This window comes from Podarcis filfolensis, assembly GCF_964270895.1.
Source record: "Podarcis filfolensis genome assembly, chromosome: 3".
Lineage (NCBI taxonomy): Eukaryota > Metazoa > Chordata > Lepidosauria > Squamata > Lacertidae > Podarcis > Podarcis filfolensis.
In genome coordinates, this window is record NC_139606.1 from 63,946,605 (window position 1) to 63,968,588 (window position 21,984).

The 21,984-nt window shown below is 40.3% G+C and overlaps 1 protein-coding gene across 1 annotated transcript in view; it reads left to right on the plus strand.

The window, feature by feature from the left end:
* The window catches only part of UTRN (utrophin), a 317,035-nt gene that overhangs the window by 97,576 nt on the left and 197,475 nt on the right, over positions 1–21,984 (plus strand). Inside the window, exons 34-44 of the mRNA XM_083607527.1 lie at positions 179–349; positions 3,603–3,782; positions 6,027–6,155; positions 6,327–6,497; positions 8,064–8,219; positions 8,635–8,772; positions 9,878–10,030; positions 13,955–14,140; positions 15,433–15,605; positions 19,670–19,820; positions 21,108–21,283. Coding sequence (XP_083463653.1) covers positions 179–349; positions 3,603–3,782; positions 6,027–6,155; positions 6,327–6,497; positions 8,064–8,219; positions 8,635–8,772; positions 9,878–10,030; positions 13,955–14,140; positions 15,433–15,605; positions 19,670–19,820; positions 21,108–21,283 — 1,784 coding nt within the window. The remainder of the gene's footprint in view (positions 1–178; positions 350–3,602; positions 3,783–6,026; positions 6,156–6,326; positions 6,498–8,063; positions 8,220–8,634; positions 8,773–9,877; positions 10,031–13,954; positions 14,141–15,432; positions 15,606–19,669; positions 19,821–21,107; positions 21,284–21,984) is intronic.

Here is a 21,984-nt window from a genome sequence, read left to right on the forward strand (position 1 = left end):
GAGCTAAGCAGCGTGTCATTTCCAGGATCCCCTCTGGATCCCTTTTTTCTTTTTTCTTAGTATGACCTTTTATAAAAATACCACCTGGGTGTTGCCAATTACTTTCACTGCTACGTACTTCTTATTGAAGAAGCAGAACTCCTTATTTCTGTTTTTACATGCTGGGTTTCTTATGCAGGTCACTGAAGGGAAGCAAGATTTGGAGCAGGCATTGCAGCTGTCATGTAAGCTCAAGGAAGTCTCTCTTTCCTTGTCGAAATGGCTAGAGGCTACGGAGGCTGAGTTAGTGCACAAGTCCACCTCAGAGAATTTGCTCACTGATCTGGACACTGAAATCGCATGGGCTAAAGTAAGAAAAACTGTATCTTGTCCTTTCTCCTTTGTATTCCTTTGTGATTTAAAAACTGAAAACAAAACAGAGACAATTGTTTCTATTTCATCTTTGGAGCAACTGTTAACAAAAATGAACTTTCTAATGAGTAGCCCATCTTGAAGCCTTGTATATAAATTAAACAAATTATATAAGCGCTAGAAATTTCCAGACTATGTAGAAGCACCAACATAATTCTGTCCCTCTAGTTCACTTGTGAAGCTACTGTTGCCTTAATTTTTGCTGCAGTGTCAATAGCAACCCAGCTGCAAGGCTCATAGTGCTTCCAAATAATTTATTTAATAGTTTTTCTCCTTTTCTGTTTCCCTGATGGAACAATCTGTCCTCATCCCCCCATGTTCAGCTTGCCTGATGGAACAACCGGCCCCCCCCCACTGTTCTTGCGGGGGATGGTGGTCTCTGGACCACCCAGAGCAAATTTGGGGAGGGCACCAGAGAGCTGGAGGCTAGGGGAAGGAAAGGTGGAAAGTCCTGTTGCACTAGAAGGAATTGTTGTGCTGCTTTTTGCTGGTTCAATACTTAGTCCATAGTGCAACTTTTTCCTGGTTTACATTAAGCTGATGAAGAAAAATTGACGCATGCTTTTCAAGCAGAATTTTCTGCTATGCAAATGGTGGTCAACTATGCATTGCTGATTATAAATAGGAAAATCTTAGGCATTTTCTTCCAGCATTAGATTCTAAAAACATTGCATATGGTACATGATTATTGTGAGTGGGTAGTGTTTATCCTCTGTTCTCAGAGGTGTACCAAGGGTCTCTTCTGCCCCTGGCAAGGAGCTGTATTGAACCCCCCCCCCCCCATAATTTTGCCACGGTGTGAGAAGGATGGGAGGCTTCTGCATTTGATCTTGCTGCAACAGCGGAGGTGTGGCACCACACACATATACACCATACACTTCATAGTCTGAATGGTGATTTTTTGCACTCCACCTGGGCCTGTGTTCTCGTCGGGTGCTGTTTTTGCCAACCCCTATCTTCACCTCTGTCTGTTCTTCTAGGATAAGTTAGAGTTTAGTAATATAAGCCTTTTTGTTGGCTGTTGCTCAAAGAAAATTATTTAAAATGTTGAAATTAGCTATTAGATCTGTAACCACTATACAAAACCGCATTGGAGGAGCTAATCTCTATAATTCCACAGCAGCAACACTTAATATTTGCTATCTCTTACATGATAAATTCCCTCAGTGATGGATTAAAGTGGTTAAAATAGCTATATAAAGATATTTTTTTTTACCTATTTAAAAAATCAACCAAGTAGCTAACTACACAAATACCATAATTTGTTCCAAATTTCTCCCCAATACTTAGTTCTGAGCATATATTTAAGCATATATTGTGTCTATGCTTCTTTTACTGCTTTTTCCCAAGCTGGCATGGATAATTTAAAACCTTAAACTATCTTTTAAATTTGATTGCCTTATTATAGACATTTTTAAAAAAAATCTTTTCTCTAAAAGCTGAATTGTGCCAGCCAAAAAGAGGCGTATTAGATCCAAGACTCACCAATGTGTTTCATTTTCCATAACGTAATACAGTTCTTGGCTTTTTGAATTTAATTGCTTGTTTTAATTATTGATTGCTATTTTAGAGAATGTCATGGTTAGTCAATTATTTGCCTAATTGAGTGCAAAAAGTCATTAGCCTACAAGGAGGAGTATTGTGTTCTGAGGATTGATGTTAAAAATGGAACAGTATAATTTCTTGTCGTGCAAGGAAACTGCACAAATCCTTCTTATGTTAAAATGGCTACAAATAATTGTGATCTGAGGACCTTTTTACTATCTGTATACAACATACTTCAATATGATTAGTAGTATTTAAATGTTTCAGTGTAATGTATTTGAAATGTTGCAATATCCTCTGTGCTCCACAGTGATTTAGAGAAAAGGCACTACTTTATTAATTAACAAGTGCTTGCGCACATACTATTATACAAAAATGTATATTATAGTGGGAAGAATTACATAAGGTTCCCTCCACTTCATGAAAAGTACATGCACACATGCAGACAAAAAGTAGTTTGAATTGCTCCATAATAGATAGATATATAGTTCCCCACATGCAGAACAAGAAACTTTATGAAATAACAAATGGAACTGGAACATGGAGTAATTGCATAATAAAATAAATGGCAGAATCTAATAAAATCAAATTTGATAAAGGCAAGAGGAAGATATAAGTTGTCTTAAAAATTACAACTTCATTTCCCAACAGTAGCTAATTTCAGGTAGCAGGGGCTGCCCAAGACATTTTGGCACCTGAGAGAAACCACAAAATGACATCCCTCTTCCCACTAGACCATATAACACCGGTCTTGAAAGACCTACACTGTCTCCCAGTACGTTTCCGAGCACAATTCAAAGTGTTGGTGCTGACCTTTAAAGCCCTAAACGGCCTCGGTCCAGTATACTTGAAGGAGCGTCTCCACCTCCATCGTTCTGCCCGGACACTGAGGTCCATCGCCGAGGGCCTTCTGGTGGTTCCCTCGCTCCGAGAAGCCAAGTTACAGGGAACCAGGCAGAGGTAGTGGCACCCGCCCTGTGGAACGCCCTCCCACCAGATGTCAAAGAGAAAAATAACTACCAAACTTTTAGAAGACATCTGAAGGCAGCCCTGTTTAGGGAAGCTTTTAATGTTTAATAGGTTATTGTAATTTAGTGTTCTGTTGGAAGCCACCCAGAGTGGCTGGGGAAACCCAGCCAGATGGGCGGGGTAGAAATAACATATTATTATTATTATTATTATTATTATTATTATTGATATTAGGAACAAGGGCAGAGTGGGGGAATAAATATGTACATTGGGATCTGTTACCCCTGTGGATCCTGCTACCTGAGATGGTCACCTCACCTTGCCTCATGGGTGGGTCAGCCCTGTCCATTACTCTGTATGATCACAGAAATGCAGAACTGTCAAATGGTCCCAATAACTTCACAATGTTTCAACTGCCTTTTATTGAAGGAGAATTTTCATGCTGCTAGAACTTCTGTGAAAATTCTACAATGCGTGCAAATATCGCTGTCAATGTTAGAATACCCCGTGTTCATTTGGGCATATATGCAGTTGGCTGGTAAGTGCCTTACATGATATGAAAAGGCAAGGTGGTCAAATTAGAAACATGGTCATATGCTATGAATGCATTTGATGCCATCTTTGACTTTGCAATCATGAAGAATTTGGTTCTGTTAATAGTTTCTGTTGCCTTTTAGAATGTGCTGAGAGAACTGGAAAGGAAGAAGGTTGATCTTAACAGTGTAACAGAGAGTAGCGCTGTACTTCAGACCTTAGTGGAAGGCAGTGAGACGACTTTGGAGGAAAAGCTCTGTGTTCTTAATGCTGGATGGAGTAGAGTCCGAACTTGGACGGAAGATTGGTGCAATACACTTTTGGTAAGCTTATATGCAATTTTTACATTACAATATTTGCTGCCTTTAAAAATATTTTTTTTTTTAGCCGAGTTATCTGTCTGACATTAAGATTTCCAAAGTGTAATTAGCTTCAGCAGAATAAGGTACATTATGATAGCCGCCTCACCGTGTGTACTGTCACAAAGCATAGAAATTCCTGTGAAGAGAGAAGATATCAGCATGCCCGGTAGATTTAGGATTGAAGTTACTTAATAAGAAAGGTGAGGGGCCAATATAATTTTAAAATGTGTCATGAATTTTAGAAGATCATTTCGCTCAGTTTAAAATGTGCCTACCTGAACTTTGTAAGATTCTTGCTATCTAAACAGCCAGTTTTAATAGCCTTTACTTTTTGACACGAATATGTTGTAACCATAATCCCAAAGAAAATATTAAGAGAATCTAACGCACCCATGGCAGTTTAATTCATTCTTGTGTCCTCTCTGATCTCTGTTGTGAGTTATCTATTTATCTGTCATCTCCCTGATTTGAAGTCATTCACCATTGAGACTGGTCATCTATAATATCTCTGAAGCCCTCTTCAGACATTTGCCTGAATATGTGTAGGATTAATGAGGTGGGAGGCGTTTTGCATATGATCCCCACCTCAAACTTCACTATATGCACCAGTTCCCATTTCTGGAATGAGAGGAAGACAAGGCAGAAGTTCAGATCATGGGAGAATTCCAGTGCTTAGAATCTTCATTCAGATGTTTCCCTTCCATGTGGGAAGTTCTGAAGGGGGGGATGGGTATCTGTGAGGATATGCATTCAAACAAACATCTGAAGGTTTAAAAAAGTAAAAATCTTTCTCGGGTATCTTTCCAAAATCACCCTTGGTCTCCCTGAAACATTACAGGGAATAGGGGAAATGTGATCTTGTTGCTCTTGCTTGATCTCTCAGTGGCTTTTGATACTGCAGTATCCTCCTAGACCATCTTCATGAGTGGGGGACTGATGGAACTATGGGGCCAGGTTTATAGAATAGCATTGGGGGAATTATGTGCCAGACTCCTGCCAATTGTGCTGTTCATTGCTGCAGGGCAATAAGGTATATTATGATAGCCTTCTCACCATGTGTTCCCAGTGCTGTTCAATATCTATAAGAAGCTGCTGTGAGTGGTAATTGGGAGATTTGGGGCACAGTGCCATCAGATTGCTGATGACGCCCAGCTCTATTTCTGTTACACCTGAATCAGGAAAGGCTGTGGCTGTTTTAAACTGGTGCCTGGATGCAGTGATGGGCTGAATGAAGGGCAACAAACTGAGACTGAATCCTAGTAAGATGGGGGACTGTGGTGAGTGGCTCCCAGGTACAGGAGTTGGGGAGTTTACTGGTTCTGGATGGGGTTGCACTCTGCTGAAGGAACAAGTTTATAGTTTGGGGGTGCTCCTCGATCCATCACTGGAAGCTCAGGTGATCTCTGTGGGGATGCCTGTTATCAGCTTAAGCTGTACGGCACTTCACCCTTTCCAGGACATGTATAGTTTAGCCACTATTGTTCATGTGCTGGTAACCTCAGAATTTATGTTGAATCAAAGCATAAGGTGAACACACTGCAGAATTTCACCAGTGCTTTAAAAGTTGCTACCTTTGCTTCTTTCTCTATACTTTTGCAATCTGAAAACCTTTGCTATAAAGTGTTACTATCAGAATAAACCAATTCTTTAAAAATCAAGAACTTTTGGAAATCCAATTTCACAACCATGTATTCTTTTATCAGTGAAAGAATCATTCATGTAAAATTGACAGAAAGCAATCTATAATGAGCAGCGTTGTTTGAATATGTTAAGGATTTGTTATGTGTTTGAGCATACTGGTTTACTCATTGGCTATTAAACCCTGTTATGATGTGGGGATATGAATGCTGCATATTTTCAATGCTCTTTTCGGAAGTATGTTCTTAGGGAGAGGTGAAGTGGGCCTGGGCAGGCTTTATCCTGTAGCAAAAATATGGATGCAGGAGATAGAAAATAGTGCAAAAGGGGATAGGGTGCGGATTTAATACCTTCTAAATTTTAGTCTAATTTTCTTTTTGAATTGAGTATGCAAATTTATTGTAAACTGTCCAGAGGTCTTGGCATGGAGTGGGCCAGAAATCTAAATAAACGTAGTGATGACTATCTATTGCTAAGTGTTTCCTGTTAATATGCAGCATTTTTTCATTTTATTGATCATTCTCTAGGTATTTCTTTCATTGATTTATCCTTGTCTTTGCTGTCCAGAATCACCAAAGTCAACTGGAGATTTTTGATGAGAATGTCGCCCACATAAGTACTTGGCTGTACCAAGCTGAAGCCCTGTTGGATGAGATTGAGAAAAAGCCAGCCAGCAAGAAAGAAGAGACAGTGAAGGTAGCAAACCTAATCTCTTACTGACATGGCTTATACAGTAATAGTATATTTTGGTTCCAAATGAAACTCCGCCAGATCTCTTGGTTGATAACTCTCTTGCTACACTCCCACCCTGTTTTATCCTGCTGTGTACTGAACACTAAGCTTGTGCTGTTTTTCCCCTCTTCTCAGCGTCTAACATCAGAATTGGATGATGTTAGTCTCAGAGTAGATAATGTGCGTGAACAAGCTATTATGCTGATGAATGGCCGTGGTGTGTCATGCCGTGAGCTGGTAGAGCCGAAGCTGGCTGAACTGAACAGGAACTTTGAGAAGGTATCACAGCACATCAGAAGTGCTAAGGTAAGGATGGAAGATGTTGTGCAAAACAAGGATGTTGCTTCATGATCCCAAAGCATTGATTTCTTCCCATTTTGAAGTCCATATGTTAAGGGGAATGTAAGTTGAGCAGTTAATTTGCACACAACCCTTCCATGACAAGGAAAGTGTGCACATTTCCTGGTCAGTATACATAAACCCCAAAAGGCCACAGAGAATGTGCATATTTCAGAGAAAGAAGCAGCTGAGGTGCAAACAACAGGCCATTGTGGACATTCACCAGGCCTCATGGAGACTGTGCACATAATCCTTCCATGAAGATGGAATTATGCACATTTCCTGGTCAGTAGGCATAATCCCTAACAGCTCTTGGGTAATGTGCCCATATTGACGGGATTTTGCACACTTACATTCCCCTTAAGATCCTTGAACAGTTCTTAATGCTTTGGTGGAATGAATGCTACTTAGTTATTTTTAGATCTCAGCTAGGTGCAAACTCCTGTTTTGATAAGAAGTGTATGTGGTAGGGAAGCTGCTTCTTAGTATTTTATTGATGAGCTGGTTGATTATGATCTTTTTTTTTTTTTTGGCTGGGGAGAACTTTGATGATAACTTAGAGAAAGATAGTACAGTGGTATCTTGGGATGCGAACGGGATCCGTTCCGGAGCCCCATTCGCATCCAGAAGCAAACGTAACTAGCGACGGCACATCTGCGCACGCATGCGTCACTTTTCGCCGCTTCTGCGCATGCGTGTGATGTCATTTTTAGCATCTGTGCATGTGTGAGTGGCAAAACCCGGAAGTGATGTGCTCCATTACTTCCAGGTTGCCATGGAGCGCAACTCGAACATGCTCAACATGAAGCATATTCAACCCGAGGTATGACTGTACATTGCTGTACATTGACAAACAAATATCTGCTTGCTCCTGACAAGATATATTGTTTAAGTAATAATTCTTGGGTGTTCTTCTTTTAAAAAGCACACATGCATTTAATTTACAAAATACTACCAGTCTAGTAGAAAGGGTACATAACACTAAGCTTGAGATCCAACATAACACTAGCACAAGATGATTGAGAACTTGTTCTTGAACAAGCAGTATCACACAAGCTTAACTGTCACCAAGTATCATAATAATAGTGGTTGTGCTAAGGATTTCACAACATCTTTTACAGAATACGGCTGTTGCAGTGCGCTAAGAATGAGGCTCCCACTTGCAGAATGGCTGTTCCTTGAACAGGCTGTTACAACTGGATATCACCCGTTGACTTTTGATATGCCTCCAACTCTCCAAAAGCATATAAGCTAGGTCTTGAGTATCCCAGTTACTCATGACTAGGCATTTCCTTAGCCTGGGTCTCTGGGAATGCGAATCAGCTTATCACTCTCAGCCTTATTCTGCGTTCTTAGGTGCAGCTTAGTATTTTTCATTTTTCAACTGAGCCAGTGAAACAGGATAATATGTAGCCAAAGTTCTCCTACACTGCAAAATCTGATTCTGAACGTGATGTTCATGTGCAACTTTACTGATGCAGTTATTTAGGCATTAATCAATGTGTGTGTTTTTGTCTTCCCATTTGCCATCAGATGCTTTTCAGTCAGGAGGCTCATAAAGTGTTTGTCAAGCAAGGGACCCATGGAATTGCAGTGGATTCTGCAGACATTGATAAATTCGAAAGTGAGTTACAGGATATGCTGAAGGTTGTAGAGAAACACATGGAATCAAAGGAAGATGATGAAAAGGTGTGTGAGATTAGAATGAAACAGATTATTGCACTTGCCTTTATTAAACATATTTTCAGCTATTCTTCTGTACATTTTTATGCATGTTTCTCTTCACAGATACTGGGTTGTGTTCACTGTAGCACTTACGCGAGCGGAATGAATTCTGCTGCAGAAAGGGACTTTACATCCTTTCCTCCCCCTCTGCACCCCCTAAATCTTTCCTGGGGATTCCCCCAACCTTCTAGAGCAGATTTTGGTAAGGTGTAGGGTGGATGTGGTTGGGAGAAGGAAGAGTCCCATTACGCAAGTGGAAGTTGTTTTGTTCAGGCATATTTTTTGTTGTTGAATACTGCCTGTTATATTCCTCTTGGGAGGAGGGGAAATATTTTCCCTTAAAGTATCATTTAGTGTTTTTGTGCTGTTATCATTTTAGTTGGATGAAGAGAGGGCTCAAATTGAGGATGTTCTACAAAAAGGTGAAAAGCTACTGCAACAGCCAATGGAAGAGAGCAGGCATGAGAGAATTCGTTTGCAGCTTCTGCTTCTGCAGACCAGGCAAAGCAGCGCTAAGGTGAAGCTATTGTGTTCTCCCTCCACCCACCCATCCAATAGGATAGACATCTGCAGTATAGTTTCCTCTCTCCCAAGCAACATGTGCCTGCCTGCATCAGAAAACTCTGTAACTCTCATGCACGCACCCATGCCCAACTTCTGATTTTTCATTTCATTGACACAGATGTCTTTTCAACCCAGGTGCACATGGCTTTCCACTTCTGATATATTGGAATCTTTTCTCTCGTCACCCTGAAACTAGGATGGGTAAATGGATGAATTGGTCATTAAATATTTTAGTTCTGCCCAAAACCCAGTACTCTCTGCACACAGTTATTCTTCTGTATGAATTTGACCTTCTGAGTCAGCTCTTCACCCACTTTCAATGGAAGAAAGAAAATATGCTTATAGGTGCATGTGCTATTGAAACTGGGTGAGGGATCGGGGCCAATTAGATCTGCAATTGCCTCCATATTAAAAAAAATGTCAATATTGGGTAAAATTGTTCAGCTCTTTTATTCTTGTCTGTGACTGATGAAAGGCAGAGCCCTGTTTCTAATTCCCTGTCATCTTCCCCAACGGAACCAGAGAGTTCCATATTAGGCCCATAGAAACTGAGTAGGCGTTAGCCCCCGCCTCCAGCCACAACTTAATTTACACCAGCATGGTGATAAGGGAAATGGGGGTGGGACAGAAGAGGGGTTGCATTTTTTTTTAATTTCTGGATTACTGATGTACCATTCAGCATTTGAGAAGCCTCTTCTTCAACCTGGCAAGATCCTGTTTTGCCTCAGATGCCTTCAAGGAACCCCACCTCCAGCCGAGGATTGGGGAACCATTTAAATTTGGTTCCCTGGGAAATAGGCAAATTGATCCTTGGTAGAATTATTTTTCAAATAAGGCAATCTGTGTTAAGACAGAAATTGGTATTGTGGCAGCATGCAATATCAACCCGGCTCCCTGGCAGATGTTGTTTGGGGTCGTAATTGTCAACAAACGCTTTTGCCATTTCAGCTTGCACTTCTTTTGTAGATTCTAAACATCTGTGATTGAGCATACACAACTGCTTTTCTTCTGCTTCTGTCAACCATTTGCTTTATATTCCCTTCATTCTTTGCTTATAGGAACTTAGGTCATTACAAAGGAGACAGGTGGTGGAGCTCTCCCCTTCATTCTCCCAATATAAGACAGAACAAGACAGTCATTTGCACTGGCTCAATGAGACAGATGGAAGCCTTTCTGGAACAGAGGAAGCAGAAGAGGAGGGGAGGTTGCAGGTAGATCTTATTTATTGTGAAAAAAATATTTTAAAAACTTTCCCCTTAAGTTACACTAACAGACCATCTAGCCAATATACTTTCACTACCAGTACTGTAACTGTAACTACAGGTTGGGGTTTTTTAAAAAATTTTTTTGTCAATAATGTCATCATATTTTTGACAAAATAAAATTGTCAATAAATTCTAAAATGGACCACTGCACAAAATTTACCCTTTGGTAAAGGACGCTGATAGAGGATCTGTCCATCTAGCTGGAGTTTAATGTTTTAGACCCCACTAAGGAAGAGGACACATTCCTATAATTGGGCTACAAGAACTTGCCATCTCTTTTTGAAATGTTACATTGGCCATTAACACATTCAGTTGTGAGTGGATCCAGCAATGTTATGACTGAGTTTTGAGGCTAGATCTGTACAGGGTAGTGAAAGATCAGATTCGAAAGCATATTTACTTACATTCAGGTTGCTGCATTTCAGATAAATTATTTATCAATAGCATGTGAAATCTTGAAAGAAGTGGATCTTCTTTATTTACTATATTTTCAGTCTTGTTTTTCAGATAATTGTCTGCTAATGTGTCTCATATTAAAGAGAGAGAGGGAGGGGGAAAAGAGAGAGAGAATGAGAGAAAGACCCTGTCATTTGGTTTATAAACTACGGTAAAAAGACAGGAGAAAAGGGAAAAGGTGAAGGAGGGAGATTAGTTATTCAAAGCCAGAACAAAGTGGTGAGCTGTGAGAGGGCATTTATATCCAGTTCAGGCAAGCTTGTTCTTCATCTGCTTGAATAGCAATTGATGACTTTGGTCCCTTTGGCCAATGGATGAGGCCAGAGTGTTCTTTCTTCTTACTTTAGCAGTCCCAGGGGCTAAACACAGCTAAAGCTGAGTATTTTTTCAGGCAGGATGGGGAGAAGTGAGCTCTTTGTAGCTGCTTCTTATTTGGCTGATGGTAAGGGCCAGCTGGTCTCCCTGTTGCCTCAATGTTTCTTTCGGGAGGTAGTGACCCTAGGTTTCCTGGCTGTTGGCAAAAGCTGGAGTGTGCTACTCTTCAATTCTCTGGCCTCAGGACAACTGGGGTATCTATGAATGGGAATCTGTGATTATTTTTATCTCTGCTCATTAGCCGTCTCTTCTTAAGGCTTTTCCTGGGCCTTTCAACTTTTCCTTGTGTTCAGATTTTGCTCACAGGTGAGCATGACCAAAGGAGAAAGGGTCATATCCTGCTATGTTTCTGGGCAGTTTCTTGAACCTTGGTAAACCCTGGGTCAAGTGAACCCCAATCCGATTTTGATTTGACCCCTTATGATTTTATTTTGGATGTGTTTAAATTGGATGTATTAAAATCTGCTGTTTAGTCAAATATTTGTGAGAATTTTATTGAGTGCAGTACTGTGATACCGACTTCAGAAAGCTTGTCTGTTTCAATTATTCATACATACAAAGCTTTTCATTTTCCATTTCTAATGCGTCCACTTTTCTCAAATATTTAGTCTGTCATAAGAATTGTTGTTATATTTTATATAATAGTGAGGAGTCGTCTGAAGCAGTAAGTAATTTTTTGGACAAGCTTGTGCATTAGGCAATCTGTCAAATACTTTTGCATTTCTGGTTATGGGACTTTATAATTAAATGAATCAATCTCTTTATGACTCTCCTATAACTTTAAAGCCCAGAGCCAATTATTGAGGAGAACATAGAATGTGAAAGACTCAAAATCAAGCTTATGCAGCATAGAATAATGATGCCTAAAGTCCTCCCAATTTAGTGCCCTGTTTTGTCAGCAGCTACCTCCATTTCTTCCCATGGAGCTAACAGCAGCTTTAAAGTCAGGGAATTTAGGTTGGGATGATAGTGTGAGGAGAATGGGTGACAATTATTTTCTTACAAAAAGGGCTGAAATTGGTGAATTAATATGAGAGTGAAGGCGGCCAGCAACAGGTTTGGATCAGTTTTACCCCACAAAAAATGTATTTAGGAAAAGTACCAGTTGTTGCTTTGTAGCAGCAGATCATCTCCCTTCTGCACACTGGACTTCACATAGGAAACCTCCTGTTAAGAATTGATGTCAGCATGCAAATATCAGACAGGGTAGGAGCCTGATTGTCAGCCCCATTCTCCTTTGTACAGGTAGTGCTCAAGTAATGAAGAGAAATCAAAAAGATGGATTTGCATGTGTAGAGCTGCACCAAGTATTAATCATTGGTTTGCGGTTTATATTTTAAAAATATTTTATATGAATTGCCCCAGTCTATTTTTCTGGCTCAAATGCCCTTTGTTTGTGTAGGATCTGGAAAATCATAGTTGCTGTCTTCTCTGAATTGAACCTTGAACATTAGGGTGCTGAGGTTTGAGGTTTTCATTATTTTTTGGCATACTGTAGGTGACAAAACAGCAATTGATCAATAGTACTGCAACTTGTTTAACATTTCTCTGTTGGAGACCTTGTTGATGACCTTCACTCTGCGCTGGACTCTGATGAAGATGCAATTCTGTATATGGTGGTTCAGAAAAGGAATAAACCATATTTTTGTGCCTGGTTTTGATTGGCTTCATCTTTTAGTGATTAGCCAGTTGGGGATACTGTATTATCTAGCTCATTGCATCTGGTATAAGGTTGGCTTGGTAACCATTCATACACCAAACTGAGCTCCTTGGAGGAAGGGCAGAATACAACTTTGATGAACAGAAGCAGATAATTGCTGTTCCCTTTTGAATGAACTGCCTTTGGGGATCAGATCAAGGTCTGTCTCGTCCTGTGTTATGCTTCCAGCAGCAGTTAACCAGATGTCTCTGGAAGCAAGGCATGAAGGTGACCATTTACTGGTTGTTTATCAACACCAGCTTATGGTGCTTCAATTCAGAACCCTAATCTCTATGAATTTGTCTAATTGATTCTTTTAAACTAGGGTTGGGGAACTCATGGTTTTCCAGAAGTTGATGGGGCTCAGGCACAGCACTTCAAAGTACTTTTATTTCCCACATTCCTCCTGATGCTTTCTGCTTTAAAGAAGGAGAGAGAAGCTCCCCAAACAATGATATGCTCTGTATGGAATAAAGTTACAAGACTGATTATATGTTTTAACCTTGTTGTATGGCTCCTTTCCTATTTTGAGAAAGCTCTTGCTATCTGTAGGAAAACAAGCTTTTTAGTGTTCTCTTTTGACTTAGCCTACTGTGTCTATAGACATAAAATGTCAGAAGTCATCATGGGCATGCATTAGCCTCCATGCCAACTGAGAATTATAAAAATGAATGTCCACATTTCGAGAACCTGGGAAAAGACTTTCTGTTAATTTAGGGTGGGCTATCTCCACCCTTTCCCCATAACTGGAGCTGATAAATTGACTTGCTTGACTGGAGTATATTTGTATTGGTATATAGGGTGATTCATTTTAAAGAAAGTAAATTAAGTTATTGGTGTACCTGCAATGGACAAAGTAGATATACTTCCTTCTAATTATAACAAGGAGTCACATGGCAGGGATTTTAGTTTTGGGGATAGGATTTCAATTTTAAAAACTTGATTTTATCTGGTATATTTTAATAGTTTATTTTTCAGTTCAGTACTTTTTAAAAAGGCCTTAATCTGCATTGAACCTGAAAGATAGGACATAAAGCAAATACAGTGGACCTTCGGATTACGTTACCTTTGGGTAACGTAACTTTTGGGTTGCGAACGTGGCAAACCCGGAAGTGTATACTTCCGGGTTTCGCCGTGCGTACATGCGCAGAAGCGCTCTGCACGCTTTACGCATGTGTAGAAGTGGCGCCTCTAGATGCGGACTTTTTGGGGTACGTATGGACCCCCAGAACGAATTAAATTCGTATCTGGAGGGTCCACTGTACAAATAAATGAAATTTGTTTTTATCTTATACTGATGTTATTTTAAAAGAGCTAAGCTTTAGTTTATTTTTCTTTAGGCAGTCTTGCAGAAGATTCAAGGTCCCCTCTCATCAACAATGAGGGCATCTCCATTCCCTGCAGAATATCTGGTTGAAATTAACAAGATTTTGCTGGCTATAGCTGATGCTGAGCTCTTGCTGAATGCTCCAGAACTTCATTCTGGTGTCTATGAAGATTTTTCTACTCAGGAAGATTCATTAAAGGTACTAGAAACTGAAACAAAATATTAGAATAGAAAATTGAGTATTAAAAATGGTGATTATTTTCCCCAAACATTCTAACTTGTATAAGCATAAGGAAATTCAATGTATTTCTAAATGTTACAAAATTGCCCCGTGAGTCATAGGCGCCAATTTTTCTAGCATGGTCGCACAATCTTAGTATAACGCTGCCCTGAATTTGTTACACAGCAGCGATTTCATATATTGAAACATAACTGTAAAAGGCCATCGTCCACATGTTGTTTATGGGAAAGGAAAATTACATGATTACTAAAGACTGGCACAATGGTCTTGGGCCTGCTCCTGACATTGTACATGCTGTGTTGCCCTGATGTGCACGTCAGCATTTAGAGTGGGGCCAACTGGTGTGCCCAATGCTTGGGGTAGGGCCAAGGGCACAGACTTGCTCCTTAATGTATGTGCAAGATTTTTTCTTGATCAAGAGTCTGGAAACCAAGCCTCATGATGAGTGGTTGAAGGAGTTCTAGATGCTCAGTCTGGTAAAGGGGAGACTGAAAGGAGATATGGTAGCCATCTTTAAATATCTAAAGGGTTGTCACTTGGAGGATGGAGCAAATTTGTTTTCTCCTGCTTTGAAGGGTAGGACCTGAACCAAGGAGTGCAAGTTACAGGAAAGGAGATTCCGTCTAAACCCTGGAAAAAAAATTCTTACAGTAAGAGCTGTTCGGCAGTGGAATGGACTCCCATAAGAGGTGGTGGACTGTCCTTCCTTGGAGGTTTTAAATCAGGAGTTGGAGGCCATCTGTCATGGATTCTTTAGTTGAGATTCCTGCACTGCTTGCTATGTTTACTAGATAGTATCATGTCTCCAAGAGCAGGGGGTGGATTGTAGGCTCAGGGAAATTAAATATATTTGATACTTCTCCATTCAGGAGCTGTGTAAGTGTGTGTGTGATTGATGTGTGTGTGTGTGTGTGTGTGTGTGTGTGTGTGTGTGTTTTAATTTACTTTTTAAGAATGAAAGTAAGTACATGCTCAGACAAAATAAACAGAAAGCATTGTGTTTGGGCTCTTAAGCTCATTGGATACAAATCTATTTTTACCCTTAGTAAGATATTATAGAAGAACTCATTGTGGTTTAAAAAATAATTAGGGAAAGAAACCTATACTAACAGTGTTAAAATTACGTTGTTCATGCTTTTTGCAATCCAATCAAAGGGTTCAATTTGTCAAGTTGGCAGTCATCCTTGAGGGTATGCTAATACTTCCTTGTAGAGCACTTGAACAGGATTTTTGTCTTTCTATGCTTACAGAACATAAAAGACATGTTGGACAAACTTGGGGATCAGATTGCAGTCATTCATGAAAAACATCCAGATGTTATATTGGAAGCATCTGGATCTGAGGCTGTTCAAATAGCAGATTCTCTGATCCAACTGAATGCAGAATGGGACAGAATTAACAGGATGTATAATGATCGTAAATGGTAAGTAAAAGGACTACATTTACTTTGTGCTGAAAAAGAAACAGTTGTGCATGCAGAAAAACTGATTTCTGTGATGAAGAAATGAATCTGTAGGGGAAATTTAAGATACACCCTGGTGGGGATTTTCTGCTTTGGGCAGAACAATTTTGTTGGGCCTGCCAAGCTTGGGTGATTTTTAAAATTATTATTATGAATAGCTATCATGAAGTTGCTTAGCAATGTCTGTTTCATGAGCAGGCAGGGGCTCCAGGGGTGTTCTTAAGGTCAGGGATCCAAGGTGGTCCAGTATTAAAACTAAAAATTGAAATCCAAAAGGAATTCTTACCAAAAAGACTGATCTCCTACTGGCATCATGGGCTCACTGGATTGGATTGGGCTCTGGCTCCACCCTCGTCACAAGGCAGGAGAAAAATCTCTTTGGGAAGGTGGCAGCTCCCAATCAGTTTTTGCTCCTGCCTGTTCTTCAGCAAGCCCTGCCATAGAAATTTTGGTTGCAGTTGGGACCCACCCTAATTAGGTAAGCTTTGTGATCCCATGATGCCCATGGGAGAGATAGTATGATTGGTACTCACCTGAAGTGTAGATTGCTGATGGCATCATGGGATCACTGGACCATGCCCTAATATGGACTGCAAATATTGGTTCTGCTATTACCCACATGCCTTTAAGTTTGCAGTTTGTTCCTATTATTAGGAACACTGTTTGTGACGCCAATGACTGTTTGAGCTTGGTGAGACCGCAAAACTGTTTGGGAGCTGCCCACTTCCCAAAGAGTTTTTTTCTTCCGCCTCATGACCAGGATGGAGCCCAGAGCCCAACCCAATTCAGTGACCCCATGATGTCATCAGAGATGTACAGTTTACGTGAGTACCAATAGTACTTTCTCATGAATCACAGAAGAAGCTCACTATTCAAGGCTCAACCTCTTCACTCTCAACCTCAACTCTGTCTCCTTTTCTTTCTATACGTTAGTGTTTAGCTCAGCTTTACTGTTTCCTTCATAGCAAAGCTCTGTTCCCAGGACACAGAAAGCAAGATGGCAATGCTAGGGCTGCATACCTTCCTCCTTATTTTTGGTCTGATTATCTGTGGGGTGGGCAGGGTGCTCCCTACTCTTAGGGATAGTTGTGGCCCTCTCTAACAAGAATTTCCTGGGTCCCTATAAGTAGATGAATGAAAGATGCCCCAACTTACAGCCTAATTGCTGGATGCTATAAAAAAAGAAAAATCCCACCAAAGGCAAACAGTACAAGATGTATGTTATTCTGCCTTTAACCATCAATTGAAATTAATGTTCATTTCCCACCAGCCTGTGCCTGGCTGGGTTAAAGGTAAAGGTAAAGGTACCCCTGCCCGTACGGGCCAGTCGTGACCGACTCTAGGGTTGCGCGCTCATCTCGCTCAAGAGGCTGGGAGCTGGCGCCGTCCGAAGACACTTCCGGGTCACGTGGCCAGCGTGACGAAGCTGCAACTGGCGAGCCAGCACCAGTGCCGCACACGGAAACGCCGTTTACCTTCCCGCTATAAAGCGGTACCTATTTATCTACTTGCACTTAGGGGTGCTTTCGAACTGCTAGGTGGGCAGGAGCTGGGACCGAACGACGGGAGCTCACCCCGCCGCAGGGATTCGAACCGCCGACCTTACGATCAGCAAGTCCTAGGCACTGAGGTTTTACCCACAGCGCCACCCGCGTCCCACCTGGCTGGGTTACCAAGGTCCTAAAGTCTCTTAAGGAGCTTCCATATGTAGGATTCTGGGATGCTGGGCTTTGATTCTGTTATGTAGAGGGTGAACATAGCAGACGACACAGAGATTTCTCCAATTAGTTCTTTATAAGTAAGCTGGAACTGAACTGAACTGAACACAGCTCAGCCGGCCCGCTTTTATAGGCAGCCGGCTGTCAACATTGTAACAACAATAGCCCAGGGTTTCCCACCTAAATTAACTTACGTGGACCTGAGTGAAAACTCTATATACAATACCCCCTGGTGTGCAGGGTGAGAACTTCAATACATAACTACTGTAAGGGCTGATCCACCACCATTGCCAAACAAGTAACAATTTGAAGTTCCGGGCACTATTCCTCTGCATATTTGAATCTTCACAATCCTTTTGGAAACTTCAGTAATCTGATTAAGTTAACAGTTAAGCAGCCAAACCACTCTTCCTATTTAAAAAGATAAATTAAACCTTCGCAGTTAATTGGTGCAGTACAACAGATTGACTTTCTAGCTGATTCATTGAAGGGTAAGACATTCCTTGAATCTCATAAATATTGCATCTTATTTTGCATCTTATTTAAAATGTGACTGTGCTTGTTAAGCATTCCTTTGAGGCTAAGGCTTGTAACATTACAAGTAGTGTTTACAAGTACTGTCGATAGGTTTTATTTTATGTAATTCACGGACAGTACAATTTAAGGTCCTGAAGACTGTTGATCAACACTCCCAATATATTATCGGGAGTTGCTTTTAACCCATAAAGCTAAAATCAGTCATTATAAAGAAATGAGTTTTATTATAATGATTCATACTGACTTTTGTATCAGTCAGGTTTAAATTTTAAATGGATGGGATATTAGACTCCATTATGATCAAATATACTTAGTTGTCAAAGTACCTCATTATACTCGTTGATTTCCAGTGGTAGAAGTCTTTGAAAGTTTCTTTGGATATATTCTACTAGAACGCAAGAATTAGCTGGTCTTCTGTTTGCAGTGTTACTCACTCCTGATCCAGACCTCTTAGGGCTCAGTCTTCATACAGACAGAAAGCTGATTATCACACTTAGTACTAATTTGTTCCTTGCTCATGTACTAAAGTGGGTTGTTTGCAGGTGCATTTATATCCAGCATGTATGGGGTATTAGGGGAGGGCAATACCTTTGGTGAGGGCCATGTCATGCTCCTTCTAACCAGTTGTTGCCACATTATTTTCTGTGTGGGTAACTAGTTTCTTCCCAATCCTCTTCATACATTTCCCTCTCTAGCTGGATCAGCATATGGGGGAAGGAATGGAGCTATGCGGAGTAGCCTATCTCCTTGGTTTCTGTGCATACAACAGTACATGAAATGGCTTCCAAATGATCTAGAACCCTTCATGCGCATGGAAACCTGAAAACCTTTGTGTGCACATGACCCTGCGCTTCAGACTTGGAGGTGTATGGGTGGGGTTAGTCGATGCAGCCCGGCCCCCTTTCATGCGTCTTTTCTGAATATGTCTTCTGCTGGTTCTGCAAATTTTGCTGCAGAATTGGTAATGTACAGCAGTTGATTAGCCGATGGTCAGGTGCAAACAACTCCAATTGTTTGACATCTCAACCCTTTTTATAAATAGATTGGTGTTGCTTTGAAAGGAGCTGCCTGTATGTTCATTTACATATAGAGCAACTTACTGTCATTTCTGAAAACAGCACAATCCATTTGTAATACATTGCAAACTGCTCTTGGGGGCATGGTGGGGTGCCAGCACCTACTCTGTTGCAAAATCTGTAGAACTGATTTTCATGGTGCTCAGTCCTGGAGAAAAACTAGTTCATATGAGCTCACTGCCACACAGCTATAGTATTTGGCTCATTTCCTACTTTTTCTTGATATGCTGTTAACAGCAGTAGGTTTTTGATGGATCTGTGGACAAATTTGATTTTGGAATAAGGGAGATATGACCTTTGTGCAATTTGTTCTGTTGCATCTCAGAACATAGGCTTTGACTATGTCCAACTCCCTTCTGAATGGCAAAAATAGCAGTGGGTGGATTGAATCATAACGTTACTGTGTATAAACCAAGAATAATTAATCATTTTTTTGCATACCGACTGGTGAGTGACACCTAATCAATCTTTATTTTTCATGCAGTTAAATTTTATTTATCACGTGTTGCTCTTTTTGCTAAGTTGCAGTGCTTCTGTTGTCCCCTACCCACTCAATATTGCTCTTTACAAGAGCAACACCCATTCTGCAAGGATATTTCCATTTTGTGGGATTTTTTGTTGCACAAAACACTCTTGCTTTTGAAATATATGCACAGGCAATTAACCGTTTCCCCTCCCCTTCTGTTTCTTTTAGTTGCTTTGATAAGTCTGTGGAAGAGTGGAGACAGTTCCATTGTGATCTCAACGATCTCTCCCAGTGGTTAGCAGAAGCGGAAGGGTTGCTGGCTGAGGCCCAAACTCAAGATGGCGGCCTGGATTTAGAAATGGCAAAGATACACCAGCAGGTATCTATCTGATCATGGTTTGTTAAGGTGGTTTGTTAAGAACTTGCTAACATTTTGATTTGGGTCTGGAAACTAATTGTCAGCCAGTGTGAATGCTTCAAAGTGACATGCACAAACATGGGCCAAAAGCTGTTAATAAGTGGATTTCTGCATTCTGTACTAGCCGAAATTTCCAAACAGTCTTCAGGCAGCCACATCTAACCCAGCCCATAAACTACCAACACATGAGTGACAGTTGCCAGGTCTCCATTTCCAGTAGCAGGCATAGGGGTTGTACCAGCCAAAGCTGATGGAAGACATGCTGGACCACAAATGGATGGAAACCTAATGAAAACCCTTGACTCTCAAATTATTAATGAAGGCGCTTCATACATATGCATATACTGAATTTTACTGAACATATGCATTTTACTGAAAGTCTTATCCCCAATCCCCTGGTAAATAAATAAATGTTAAATAACAACACTTTACTGTTCTCCTTTTAAAAAAAACAAACCTAATTTTTTAAACAACATAACTTAAGGCATGAACCTTCATGATCTTACGTAGACAGAAGTAGTCACACTTACATTTGGCGCATTTTAATTTGCTATAACTTCATATAATTTCATTTAGCTGCAAAAAGCATTGATAGATCACTGAGTATTGTTTTATTATTTTTAGAGTGTATCTGATTTTTATAAAAAAAAATTTTGAGCTGTATTTTTTTTTTATAGCACAGTATATTGTATAGAACAGAGAGATCTCTTTTGACAGTTGATGCTTTTTTCTGGTTGTTAGTGATATGTGAAAGTTTGAGCCTGACTTTCCCTGACTTCCCTCAATTTCCTTGGGTTTCCTACCATATCTGCAGATCATGGGAACACTGTCCTTAATTAGCCTAGCTGAAATCTTAGTAAGGCTACAGAGAACAGGCAGCATATCTATTCTGAGACAAACTAATGCAGTGTTTTCCCTTCATCCCTACCCCACAAACCAAAATCTGTAGGCAGTATTTCCCCTTTTATCTCAAAGGCATACATGCATACTATGTGAGGAATGCTTAGCCTTCATACTGATTTGATTTCAACATCATGTTCTTGTACTGTTTGCCTTTGGTAGATTGATATTCATGAATATATTAGCTTACTCTTAATAACAAGTGCCTAATCATTCACTTAAACAACAGTGATTTTTTATTTTATTTTTTAAACGAGCAATGTGTGCCCAAGTCATTGTTTCAGGCTACACGTCAATGTCATATTGGGTAAGCAACAAAATTCAGCTTGGTTTTTATATTTGTGACAGGAACTTGAAGAGGGAGTCAGCAGCCATCAGACCAGCTTTTCGACATTGAACAGAACAGGAGAAGGAATTGTACAGAAGCTCTCTACTACAGATGGAAGCTTCCTGAAGGAGAAACTAGCAGGGTTAAATAATCGCTGGAAAGCCATCACTGCTGAAGTTATGGAAAGACAACAGAGGTAACTGGTTCAGTCAGGTTTTGGGATATCTTAGGAGAAGCATTGGGAACAAGTTTCTCTAGAAGCTCCAAATGACATTGCGTATTTCCTATTTGGTTGAAACGTCCATGCCCTGAATCTGAAAGGTCCCTCAAGGCTACTTTGAAACAATTAGTGATAATGATGCTGTTTTTAATGTGCATACTCGTTCCATTTCCCCTTGCTCTGTTTTAGGAAATTGCTCTTTCATTTCTTTTAATATACTCTTTGGGTATATGAGTGCTACATTCATGTTTTGGAATTGCATTTTATCTATTGATGATATTTTCACATTGCCTTTGGTCCTTCTTAGTATATAGGTGGTTAGCAAGGCTAACCCTCCCCCCAGATTTCCTGCAAAAAGGAAAAAAGGGCATTCAAGATGCAGCTAGATTAGTCTGTCTGAAGTTGAATTATTAGTTGTGTTGCCATTTTGAAATGTACATTTAAGTTAATATCTATTCCCCGCCCCAATCAAGATAAACAAAATGCTAGTTTACCACAGAGGCATAATGTACCAATGTTATAGTCATTCCCACCACCAGTCTAGCTTTATGCAGTGCATACATAATTTTAAAAATACTTGCTTGGTATGATTGAAGACAGTGTGCAAATTCTTTCAATTTCTACACAGAATATGAAATATTGCTGGGAATTGTTTAAAATTAAATACATCTTTTTAG